This window comes from Carlito syrichta, unplaced genomic scaffold (assembly GCF_000164805.1).
Source record: "Carlito syrichta isolate Samal-C Ts95f unplaced genomic scaffold, Tarsius_syrichta-2.0.1 Scaffold303305, whole genome shotgun sequence".
Classification (NCBI taxonomy): domain Eukaryota; kingdom Metazoa; phylum Chordata; class Mammalia; order Primates; family Tarsiidae; genus Carlito; species Carlito syrichta.
The window spans coordinates 592,628-606,031 of record NW_007247401.1 but is presented as its reverse complement, the minus strand read 5'-3'; the positions used below and the strand labels follow the sequence as shown (position 1 = coordinate 606,031).

At 38.0% G+C, this 13,404-nt stretch overlaps 1 protein-coding gene across 3 annotated transcripts in view; it reads left to right on the top strand.

The window, feature by feature from the left end:
* Positions 1-13,404, top strand: part of ALDH1A2 (aldehyde dehydrogenase 1 family member A2) — a 117,229-nt gene that overhangs the window by 51,947 nt on the left and 51,878 nt on the right. For all 3 annotated transcript variants that reach the window (XM_008058348.2, XM_008058347.1, XM_008058346.1), the window contains 3 exons: positions 1,545-1,649; positions 1,838-1,978; positions 5,361-5,490. In XM_008058348.2, coding sequence (XP_008056539.1) covers positions 1,904-1,978; positions 5,361-5,490 — 205 coding nt within the window. In that variant the 5' untranslated portion in view covers positions 1,545-1,649; positions 1,838-1,903. The remainder of the gene's footprint in view (positions 1-1,544; positions 1,650-1,837; positions 1,979-5,360; positions 5,491-13,404) is intronic.

The window sequence follows — 13,404 nt, the reverse complement described above, 5'->3', positions numbered from 1 at the left end:
CAGTGAACATACATGGCATCTTTTTTAATATATTGATTTGTTTTCTTTTGGGTAGATCACTAATAGTGGGATTGCTGGGTCAAATGGTAGTTCAATTTTTAGTTAAGAAATCTCCATATTGTTTTTCATAGAGGTTGAACTAGTTTACAGTCCCATCAACAATAGATAAGTGTTCCTTTTCTCTTCAACTATGATAATATCTGTTGTTCTTTGACTTTCTAATAATAGCCATACTGACAGGTGCGAGGTGATATCACATTGTGGCTTTAATTTGCATTTCTCTGATGATTGAACATTTTTTCATATGTTTGTTGACCATAATAAGCTCAGAAATTTTTATTGTAGTGTTTTTTATTTTTTAAAGTAAGAGTGTGACTATGTTGCCTGGGCTGGAGTGCCGTGCATGCTCATAGCCACCGCAGCCTCGACCTACTGGACTCAGGTGATCCTTCCGCCACAGCCTTCCAAGTAGCTGGAACCACACGCATGTACCACCATGCCTGGCTAATTTTTTGATTTATTGTCAAAACAAGGTCTCGCCAAGTTGCCCAGGCTGGTTTTGAATCCCTAGACTTAGGCAATCCTCTCGCCTCTACCTCCCAAAGTGCTGGGATTACAGGCATGAGCCACCATGCCTGGTATAAAGCCATATATTTTATAGAGTAAACTATCTCTGTCTGTTCTTTAAGGTTTTGTAGTCCAAAAATATCAGTTTGGGTTTCTCTCTCAATGTCAATAAAAAAATTTTAAATTTGCCTTTTCCCTTATCCTTTGTTACAAATCTTATGAGAAATTGACTTGAATAATTTCTTAAATTATTAATCTCCGAGCCATTTTAATATAATTTCCATTTCGCATATAAGGAAACCATTTCTGTCTTGAGAAATCCCAGAGAGGCCAATTTGGAAGTTACACCCCCCCACCCCCCCTTTTTTTTTTTTTTGCTAAGCCAGTATAGTTTGCTCAGCAAAGAGAAAGAAATCTAACTTGGATTTACACATGTAGCTTGCTTAACTCACTAGTTAGGTTGATCAGAGTCATTGCTTAGTTCAGGATCTGACCATCAATTAGGCGAATGCATATTCTAGCACTGTTCAAATTTCTTGAGGAGTCCTTAGACCTCGACAGAGAAAAAAGGATCTGAGGCTTGATGTCTGTCAGTTTGACCCACTGTTTAGCCCTTATTCACATTGGCCAGAGTTTGGACTGTGATAATTTTTTTTTAAGCTTCAACGTATGGCTTGTATATATGTGAAACTCTCTGTCCTTCCATTCTTATTTGTGTCTTTTACTAGTTGACAGGTTCACTAAAGGTAAGAACTATATTTAGTCTTTGGATGACACTGAAGCAAAACTATTATATAAGAAGTTCCCGAATTGGGAATGTCTGGACTGGATATTGTTTAAGGTCTGTTACAACACTTCAAATTCTATACCAGCAGGCATACAGAACAAGTATTATTAACATAGTACTTCCATAACACTTGGCCAGTAGCTACTTATCACCTGTGTCACAGACCCTATTCTGTTGTCTCCTCCCTTAGATCTTTATTAACAACGAGTGGCAGAACTCAGAGAGCGGGAGAGTGTTCCCTGTCTATAATCCAGCTACTGGAGAGCAGGTGTGTGAAGTTCAAGAAGCAGACAAGGTATGCCTTTCTTAGAAATAGATTCCCTATGAAATAGTTACCTTCACACAGCAGAGCATAAACATATGCTTTCCAGACACCACCACTTACACTCGTGCATCACTTTTCTCGTGAGAGCAGATGATTCTTCCTTTATATGGAGTGTTTATATTTCTTCAGTTGTGCCTCTCCTTTTCCTCTCTTAACAGGCAGATATAGACAAAGCAGTGCAGGCAGCCCGCCTTGCTTTCTCTCTTGGTTCAGTGTGGAGAAGAATGGATGCTTCAGAAAGAGGGCGTCTATTGGATAAACTTGCAGACTTGGTGGAACGAGATAGGGCAGTTCTTGCAGTAAGTAACCTAAGAACTTTCCATTCCACTGAAATTTAGGTTCCTCGATCTTTCCAAAAGTATGCTTTTAAGTAGATCTGGGGAAAAAGCTAAGGAGTGCATAATACCTATGAAAAATGAGAGATGTTTGAATTGGAGATCAGGTGGGCAAATGGAGAATCAACCAAGTGTCTCTCCTTCCTGATTTTTTAGGAGAAAACCATAGCTATCCATGACTGGCAAGAACCTTTTCCCCTTGCATCCAACCCCACCTCACAAACAAAACAAAAACGATCAAGCAACAAAAGGTTGACTATTGCCAATTGGAGAAGACCTATACCAAATGATTCTTCTGAGAATCAAGTAAGACTAGTTTTGACTTCCTCAGGATTAACCTCTCTTGACTAAAGAAATCCTTCAGAAGCAGAGGGCTTAATGTGGATCTCTTACACACTTCTGCTCCATTTTCCTCATCATTTTCTAGAGTCAACAGAAAGGAGAGATAACAGGGGACAGCAACTTTCTTTCATTAAAACAACCACTTTTCTCAAATAAAGAATTTCTCCTTCCATAGTGGGTTTTGTTTTTGTTGTTGTTTTTAAACTACAAGTCAATTTCTTAGAGAATATATACTGTTGGAAACTGGAATCATTTAGAAACGTAAGCACTATACACTAGGAATTCTCCATCTGGGGTCCATTAATATTTAGTGCTTTCTTGTTGAAGCAGGGCATTCAGACCATGAGCACTGTATGGTTCCCTCTACTCAGGAAAATAGGTCACTATTGGGCTTGCTTTGGGAAGGGAAGTTTTAGTTCTTTTCCTCAGTGTCCCTTTTATCATAGCCCTTCCCTTCTACCATCTTCCTCAGGAATCTGTTCATTTAAAAAATTATTCCCGACCGGGTGCAATGGCTCAAGCCTGTAATCCCAGCACTTTGGGAGGCCGAGGTAAGGGGATTGCCTCTCTACAAAAAAAAAAAAAATTAACTGGGCATAGTAGAGCCTCCTGTAGTTTCAGCCACTTGGAAGGCTGAGGCAGAAGGATGACCTGAGCTCTGCAGATCGACGCTGGGGTGGCCGTGAGCATGCCACTGCACTCCAGCCTGGGAGATGGAGTGAGAATCCAACTAAAAAAAAAATTATTCTTTTATGAAGATGGTTTTGGATTCTAGCTGTATATAACATTTATTTGTCTATAAAAAATTTTTCCCAATCTGGTACTTAGGGGATACTCCTCCAACAAGGTTTTTTTGCATATTGTGAAAAAGGTGTTTCATGATGAAGTGTAGCTCCTTTTTGGAGAGTCACATGACACTGAACATATTAAAGGCTCTGAAAAAGCCTACTTGATGCTTCTCAAGCTTATTTGGGATTCAATACTAATTTTCTGGATAATATACCAATATCACGCAAAACTGAAGTTTTTGGAATTCCATAGAGAATGCTGATCTTTATGCTTGTCTCTTCACTGGATTGTGATTTCCTTGAGAATCAAAATTGTATTTTCTTTTTTTGTAACCCTTGCACAGTTTCTGGCACATAAATGGCAAATGAGCTACATAGATGCTCATTAAATATCTGATTGAGTTAAAAATATATAATATCTATAGCATTAGATTGATAGTATGTACTAGAAGATGATTTAGCTTTCATATAATAAAACTTAAATACCTTTCATTTTCTGCCATATGTCTCACTATGACCTAGTCTCTTTTCTTGCCACACCTAAATGAGATTCCTACTTTTAAACACTCCCAAGCTATGGGAGCAGTGAGTCTTAGTAAGAGATAGTCTCTGGAATAAAGGGGAGCTCCTGACCAGAAAGCTGAAGCTAATGCTGCACCCAAAAGTTAGACACAATTGAAAGTAGGCCCAGAGCTGGCAATTCTCAGATGAATTTGACTGGTGTCAACAGCTCAAGGGGACCATTTAAGTGCCCTGATTTCTGGTTATTGACTCTACTTCACTCTAGGCTTTGCTTTGTAGACTTTGGCTCTATGCTAGCTGCATAGAGAATGTAATAACCATCTTCTGAACATATACATAATTCTAAAAAGTCCTAGGAAGGAATTTGATTCTGTTTTATAAAGGTGAGCCAATATATGGTGATAAGTAACATGATGTCTTTAAAATGAGCTTCTATGGTAAGCAGATAAATTGCATTGTAAGTAATAGTATTTTCATCTCATTGGATAGGGAATATTTTAACTTTAGCTTTTAGCAATCACAAAATTTTCACACCAGTAAGAGTTATAAAATGTCCTTATAGAAAAAAGCAAAATTATAAACATATGTTTTTGTTTATTTTATTTGTTGAACTTGTATCACCTTTAATATTTCTCAAGTCAGCCGGGCATGGTGGCTCACACCTATAATCCCAGCACTTTGGGAGGCTGAGGTGAGAGAATTGCCTGAGCCCACGGGTTCAAGACTGACCTGGGCAACTTGGTGAGACCTCACCTCTACAATAAATCAAAAACTTAGCCAGATCTGGTAGTGCATGCCTGTAGTTCCGGTTACTTGGAAGGCTGAAGTAGAAGGATTGCCTGAGCCCAGCAAGTTGAGGCTGTGGTGGCCGGGAGTGTACCACTGCCCTCCAGCCTGGGTGACAGAGTGAGAATCCAAACTCAAAATAATAATAATAATATCTCTCAAGTCAAAATATTATTTTCTCATTTTAATTTATTCATTTTTCTTTGTTTTTGTAACAGACTTAGCCAGTTTAGGGACAAGTCATTAAAATAGTAAATTTTATAATGTAAAGGTATTTAATATTACTGTTTTTGTTAAATGAACCAGAAATTTCACTCTTAATAGATAATGATTGTTAACATAAATGTTTACCAAAAAAACAGCCTTTAAGTTGTTAAAGTCTGGACTTCCCTAGAGGAGATCTTGTTTATTTGGTGGTAATAAATAAACTCTCTGTGCACCGTAGATATTCCATTTCTCAGCAGGGGTCTTGGCAGCTATGGAGAACATTTTGTATTCTCTTCAGTTGCATAAAAAGCCCATGTTTCTGCTCCTCTATGGATTCAGATTCCTGGTGTAGACTCCAAAAAATCCCCAGGGAGCTCTGTTCATTGATATAACAGAAGCTGGTTTGACAAGCACAACATTTCTTTATCATTAGTTAAAGAAATGTTGTGTTTACATATTTGGATAGTGATTGTAGGCACAAGAACATGCACATATATATTCCTTGTAGTTTTTACTAGAAACTAAACCAAACTGACGGCACTAGAAATCTTTTTATTTGGGAAATCATAGGTGACCAGGTATGCAACACCATTCATATTCATTTGTATTCTCTTTCTTGCATTTTTCTTCTCCAGAAATTATTTAGCATCTCACTGGAAAGTTCTAGGGACTTAATGCCGCTTCATTTCTTTTCCTTACAGACCATGGAATCCCTAAATGGTGGCAAACCATTCCTGCAAGCTTTTTATGTGGATTTGCAGGGCGTCATCAAAACCCTTCGGTATTATGCAGGTTGGGCTGATAAAATTCATGGGATGACCATTCCTGTAGGTATGTGAAATCTCATTCCATTGAAAAGGAAAACAGGAAACTTCCCCAGAAACACATTTTCACCGCCAAACACAAACACCACTCACATACAATACAGATATGAGCACACTTACAGCAGCTTGAACTGAGCAAAGAGCCAAACAAATTATGTCACTAACTCTGACAGTGTACCTTTTTCTATATGTAGATAGTCCACATATAAGTGTAAGGGTAAACCACTTAAATCAATACATCTTTCAACTAAGGAGCAGGTATTTCACAGCAACCCCAAGAGAAAGGTACTATTACGCATATCTACAGTTTACAAAGAAGGAAACTGAGGCCTGGAGAAGTTAAATTATTTTCCAATTCACACAGCAAATAAATTTTAAAGCTAACATGTTGACATTAGAGCCTAGGCTCATAATCTTTTCGCTAGAGGATTCATTTTAGAACCTGGAAGAGATATCACTATTGGAATGGGATGTACTGAAAGAGATAGGAGGATGTTGGGAATGGTGAATAGACACAAGGAAGGAAAATACATGTTTATTGAGTGGATACTAGATATGATGCCAGTTACCCTGCCTATGTTCTCTGGAAAGCAGTCTGCTTTCCATGGAGAGTGCATACTTGCAAAAGTGGACAGTAATGCTGGGTACTTTGGAGTGCCTCTGCTCAGCCTAGCTAGCCAGGATTGGTTTCCCGGCAGAGGAAGTGGTTTGGATGACAGTGTGGATGACCTAAAGTGGTGCTTCTCAAACTTTAATGTGAATGTGAATCACCTGGGGTCTTCTTCAAGTACAGTTTCTGACTGAATAGGTCTGGGGTGGGACCTGAGACTCTGTATTTCTAACCAGCTGCCAGATGATGCCTGTGCTGCTAGTCCTCTGCCCTGGGTAACAAGGAAAGAATACAGAGAGCAGGTGGTTGTTGTGATGCCTCATGTAGGCATGGGTGACAAGGGAAGAAGTCACAGTGAGAGTGGAGAAGAGATAGAGACCACACTTTAAAGAACTATTAAAATTACCCCCACAGAGGATGTTGATGACATTATAATGGGTAATGTCAGCCTTTGGAAGATGGGTTTCTGATTGTAGGCACTCTTCACCACCATCCTGAATTTCCCTTGTTCAGCTGACCCCGAATGAAGAAGAAGGTTGCTCTTGGGGAATATCAGAATCTTTGTTCCGTTCTGTCTGTAAGGGTATTACAGAACAGCTCTTTTCCAGCATCACTTGGAAGATTTGAAGATGGCCAAAGTGAGGCAGGGAGTCACTATTCAATATAAGCTTACCTGTTGGAAGGCCTGAGAATAAAAATCTTTGTCAAAAACAGGAGCCTTGTCAACCTTTTTAGGTTGGCTTCTCTTATTTCAGTATAGAAAGGTAAATTAACAAGATCAAAGGCCCTAGTTTTTTTGTCCCCACCCTACCCGCTATTTCACTATTAAGACAACAAATGTTTTAGACATTTAAATATTTTCAAACTATTTACAAACACCTTAAGAATGAGGTGAAACAGATGGCAGTGCTCATAGATCGCTATTTGGCCTAACAGTGTCTTGTTTTTTTGTTACTTCCTCAGGAGGAAAGACCCGGATTAAAAATAAATATTTATTGGAGTCTCTGATAATGTGTGATGTTTTAATGTAACTTTATCTGGCAATAGAAGTGGTCGTTGTCATCTGGTGCTCCTGAGGTTGCTGACCTAGAAGTTAGAAATATAGGGCTAAAAAAGGCTCTCACCGTAGTCTCCCACCTTTACTCATTAACTAGTGTTCAGCTATTGAGGGGAAGAAATTGAAAAATCTTCTTAAATACTAAGTAAATTTTTATTTCCCCAAATGAAAATTTTTTCTGTGAGTTCAGTAAGAGACATGTGGAGATGAGGAACTCGCTCTGGGGTCAGGTCTGTAGGCAGTGCTCTTAGGAGGCCAGGATTTGGGTTGTGAGAGCTCTCTCCATGGTGTCTCAAGCAGATGAGAGAAGGATGGAGGCTGCTTTCCTGAAAGAACTTAGCAGCTTTCCTCTTTGTTCTAGTTTTAGCTACATTGGGCTTGCCTAGACTATCAAGAATTCAGCCAACAGTGCCTTTGGTTAGTCCAGTGCTTAGTGAATCTAGCTGGACTAAAGTGGGGGTTGGGGGGAGGGTTATAGAAGATCAGAATAAGGACAGAGATCATCATTATTCACTTATTTATTCTCAGACTTGTTTAGTTAATCATTGCATTTGTGTTTCATTTGTAACTCCTTAAGTAACATCAGCTTGATTTTGTCTCTACAAACTTAGATTTTTTCCACAGCGAATTCTGGAATATAGAAAGGCCGTTAGTCTTTAACCATGAGAACTTCTTTTTTTGTTACATGTATTTATTTACCTATAAAACATCCTAATTTTATGTTTGGAGTGATAAAAGAATAATGTACTTCATATTTGCATAGTATTTGAGAGTTTTAAATGTTCTTTCACATACAGCATCTGTGTGACTATGTGATCCTGTGAGATAGCCTGGATTTTAAAATGTATTACGCCCATTTTACAGGTGAGAAAATAAGACAGTAAGGGTTTTGTGTCTTGAACAAGGTCACATGCCTTGGGATTCAAACCCAAGTCTTTCTCTGCCTAAGCCATTGTAAACTCTTTAGTTAGGTAGATTAGTTCAGCAGGGCAGGAAGGTGAAGAGACCAGTTGCTCTGGTAAAGTCTTTTAATCCTCTTTAGATTTTTATGGTAATATATAGTTGATTTGCATTATTCATGGTAGTTATGTTCTATAATGTCATTATGGACATTGAATTAGCAAATACTGAACTACTGCTCATAGAGGAATTCCAGGGTTAGGTTCCTGTGAGTTTCTGATCATGTTCTTGTCCACCAATCAGAACATGACCTGTTTTTTGTGTGTTTTTGTTGAAAGACCCTTTGTTTGCTGGGCACGGTGGCTCATGCCTGTAATCCTAGCACTTTGGGAGGTGGAAGCAAGAGGATTGCCTGAGCTCATAGGTTCGAGACCAGCCTGGGCAACTTGATGAGACCTTGTCTCTACAATAAATCAAAAAAAAAAAATTTAACTGGGCGTGGTGGCTCATGACTATGGTTCCAGCTACTTGGAAGGCTGAGGTGGAAGGATCTCCAGAGCCCAGCGGGTCAACGCTGCGGTGGCTGTGAACGTGTCATTGCACTCCAGCCTGGGCCACAGAATGAGACTCTGACTCAAAAGAAAAGACCCTTTGTTTAATATATAACTGACTTAGGAACACTGAACTCATAGTCAACCAGCTAAAATCACCGTAAGTCAAACCCAAATAAAGCTTGTCTAACATATATTTTTTCCATGAGGCCCATCATGGCCTTCTTGAACTTAGGAACACTAGACAGTACTTAGGCACTATGCTTGGTGACCGTTTTAAACAGCAAAATAATGAACAAAAGGCACAAAAGCATACTTTTTTTATAATATAAGAACTGAAGCAAGAAGGCAGTGTCACCTTAGTCAACCTCAGCTGAGAATGTGTGCCTCAGGTGACTAAAATTTTTCCCTGCTTTGGATATACATGCTCATTTATGACTATGAAAGCACTGTGAATACTAATTTTGAAGTTACAAATAAATTTAAGTGAGCAGAGAAGTTTTCAAATATATAATCCATGAATAATGAAGATCAACTATATCTAGAGCCTAGTTTCTTATAGATAGCATTTATGAAGCTTAAATGTTCTAGGACACTTAAGGTTGTTGATCTCCGTGTCTAATCATATGGGTGAAGGAGGCTTTCAAAGTAAGTGTCAGAGATTAAAAACACACAGTTCTAGAAGTTTTTTTCCCTCAAATTTTAAAATATGAGGCAATTTTGCTTTGCTATGTTGAATTGTACTCCATGGTTCATCCAGTTTAACATTTCTGACACCAAAGGATAACAACCAAAAAGAATGGGAAGAATTATGCTGCTGTCTCTTTTATTCCTTTCCATTTAGGAAAACAGAGGCAAGAGACCATGTAATGGAAGGAACTCTTCTTTTACATGCTCTATCAGGCATCAACTTCAATCTCTCATCCATTCACTCATTTCTTCATATACTCCCTCATTCAACAGATTTTTCTTTTTGAACACCTGCTATATATTTTAGGTCCTGTGATAGGTCCTGGGGATACAAAGGCAAGTAACTAAAATGTTCATGGAACAGTAAGGAAAACAAGAAAGTAGACAAGCAACTGAAATACAGTGTGACCTGTTTAAATATGGAAGCATAGAGCTTGACAGGACTCCATAGAAAAGACATCTCACCCAATATTAAGGCTTCCTGGAGAAGGAGCTGGGATGTCTATGATGATCCTGAAGGACAAGTAAGAGAAAATGGAGATATGGCCATCACAGGCCATGATAATAGCTTGTGCAAAGCATGGGGGAAGGAAAGTACAGTGTGTTAGTGGATCTGAAGGTATAGCAGATATAGAAGGCAGTGAGACGCTGAGCCTGGCTTCAACAAGCTGCAAGTTTTATTCTGTAGGAAATGGTGAGTCACTGAGTTATTTTAAACTGATAGTGCCTCAATCAAAATTACATGTTAGAAAAAGCACTTTGATTATAAATGGATAATCAATTGGAGAGAGCAAATATCTGCTTTATTTCTCCTTAAATATCCTAGAACACTTAAGGTTTTGGATCTCCCTGCCTAGATCCAAATCATTTGAGTGAAGGAGACTTTCACAGTGAATGTCCTACACTGTGAAGGGTAACATCGCTCTAGAATATTTGTAAAGAAGAGAAAAGGGTTATCTTATAACCACTTTTGAGTCATGAACTGGACAACTGCTTCTCTCTCTGAATTTGGAGTTTCTCCCGCCACTTTTTACTCAAGGCCCACAGTTGGATGTTACTACAGAATTATGCTATGCCAGTTTGATTCACAAGGGTCGTGATGTTGTTTCCTTTGCCACACTATCTGTTACATATCCAGTGGAGTCATTCTCTCTGACTATAAATCTCTTGCTTTGACCCTTTTACTATGGCAACTTCTAATTATGATGATAAATAATAATCATTACTGTGATTTATTGAGCACTTTTTTTGTACCCATTATATTATCTCTAATGTCATAACAGCCCTGAAGAGAAGTATTGCTTTTGATTATTTTAACCTGTATTAGAATCTTCTCATGCTCCTCTCATGTCACAAAGTCATTGTAATGAAGGAAGGATCAAAGCTTATTTTCAGTTTACTGAGGTAGAAATGGAGGTTAATTGATGTGTGTTACTTTGGATTTTTCTCTGTAACAAGTGTTACTCTTACTGCTTTTGTGTATATAAGCTGAGAAAATGTAGTCCATATTTTAACCTAAATTCCGACATAAAAATGGCCTTATGATAGATTAGCATATAGAAAAGGTTTAAGACTACCCAGGCCATGTGTAATTATTTATCTGCTTCACCTTCTTCCAGTTCTACCTGGCAAACTAAAAAACAGGCTTCAGATATATAGCGATATTAACTCAGATCCTAACATTTTGCCTTCAGTCAGCTTCTGGTTTGGTGTCAAGAGCAAATGCATAGGGTACAATCTGAATGTGACTGATGTTCAGGGCTAGTTGTTATTCCATCAGAATGAGAGTGAAAGACTACTTTTTCTGCCTGCCTAGGAAGAACCAGGGGTAGTTAGTGCCACCTGAATTGGTGGTGATAGGAGGTCATGAAGTTGGCTTCATAAGGAACCTCTTTAAGAGACTGAAGCTCAGAAATCCTTAAGGCTAGTCTCCTCATTTTACAGAGAAGGTCTAGAGAAGTAAACTTTTTTCAAGACCATGTAGTAGAGTAGTGGTAGAGCTAGGATATCTTCATGACTTTAGAAGCTATCAGCAGATTCATAGGGAAAGCCTTAGTACCACCTCATACTAAAGTAATGTTTCAGTGTCTGTAGAGGCATTACAGAGTTTACCATTATAGCTGTAAAATTTCCAATGCGGTGCCTTCAGTATCAACATGCATAGGAATTTGCTAGGGTACTTACGTAATGAAATAACTCAAGGTAATTGATCTAAATGTTTAATACTGGAGTCATAAGGGTTGCCAGCTCCTTGAAAGGTAATATACAGATTAGAGATGGAAAGATGACCTTCATTCACTGAATTAAGTTGCAGATTTTTATGCTGTTGAATAAACTAATTTTTATTGTTATGAGGTATGCAAAATTTGCTAGAGTTCTTGAAATGCTTTTTGTGTTATGCTTGGGAGCTGTTTCTTTTTTAAATTTTATTATAGAGATGTGGGGTACAAGTGAGGAAGTTTGGGCTTCTAAGTGGCCCTCACTCCCCCAGTAGTGGACCAGGTATCCTTTGTGTTATTTCATGTCTCCCACCTTGCTCTCTCCCTCCCTCCCCTAGCAATGCCTGCCAATCCCTCCCTTGTGCTAATGTGACTGATGTTCAGGGCCTACTTATGATTGAGAACATGTGGTATTCTTTGTTTCTGTGATAGTTCACTTAGTATTATTGTCTCCAGCTACAGTTAAATTGCTGCAAGGTCCATGATTTTGTTCTTCTTTATGGCTGTGTAATACTTCATCATGTATATGTGCCACATTTTCTTTATCCAATCCATTTTCGATGGGCAGCAGGGTTGATTCCATGTTTTTGCTATTGTGGATAGTGTAGCAATAAACATGTGTGTGTTGGTGTCTTTTTTGTAGAACCATTTATGTTATTCTGGGCATATTGCCAGGAAAGGGATTGGTGGATCATATGAAAGGTCGATCTTTAGCTCTTTTAGGACTTGCCACACTACTTTCCCTAGAGGTTGAACTACCCATGCACTCCCACTAGCTGTGCAGAAATTTTCCCTTTTCTCTGCACACACAAAGACACGGACACTAAACAACATGCTGCTGAATGACTTCTGGGTCAATTTGGCAATCAAGACAGAAATAAAAAGATGCCTGGAAGCAAACAAAAGCAAAATACACCTTATCAGAACCTCTGGGAGCTATTTCTTGAGATCCGTATTTGATAAGTTTTTCTTCAATTTCTAGCACTTTTCAGATTTTTCTGATTTTATTACTCTATATAGATTGCTTATTGCTTAATCATACTTTTTTCTAAGTTATGTACAGAATGTGCCAATGCCAGATTTTTATGAGAATAAAAATTATGTCAAAAATGCCTTTCAAGCTACTATTAATATAAAATCTGCTTTAAGAGGTAATGCTTGCTTGAAGAAATTATCCAAATAATTAAATTGTCTTAATTAACCAAGTGTTGTAATTTGATAAACCCCCATCAAAAAGCATGTAATGTGACTCAGTAGTTCACAAATATGGTAGAGGCTTATTCTGTTACTCATTTCTAGAGACAGAGGCTTTTCTTAATGCAATTATAGAAATGGCTTAATGCACATGTATTCAGTAAAATTTAATCCACAGTTCAACCAAATTAATTATATAGTGAGGTGTTTAATTGTAAGATTTTTATATTCTTTATGAGTTGTAAAATAATCTTTGGTCATTAAAAACACCCAGGTATAAAAACACATGAGAAAATTGTCTCTGCCTATGTCTTAAATAAACCTCTTTAAAGAGCAATAGGCTATACTCTGTATGTCTTACTTTCTTAAGTGAAAATATAAAGAAACAAAGATAAAATATTCTACACTTGTGATTTAATATTTCTGTTTTGGTCTCTCATCTAATCTTTAGTTTTCTCCACAATTGTTAAGTTCTAGCCTGTTGACCCAGAATATGGTATTCACAGCGTTTTTCTGATAACCTCATCAAATGAAATCCTTTTTTGCTGGAGCTTAAGCTCGCTCTATAATCTCTAATATTTGGTAAGAAGACTTAAAATTATCATTGCCTACAATGGAATATCTGAGTTTGAGTGGAACTACTTTTATACCAGGCTGTTGATGTTACAGCACAAAGCTAGAGAATTGAAGGAAACAACTT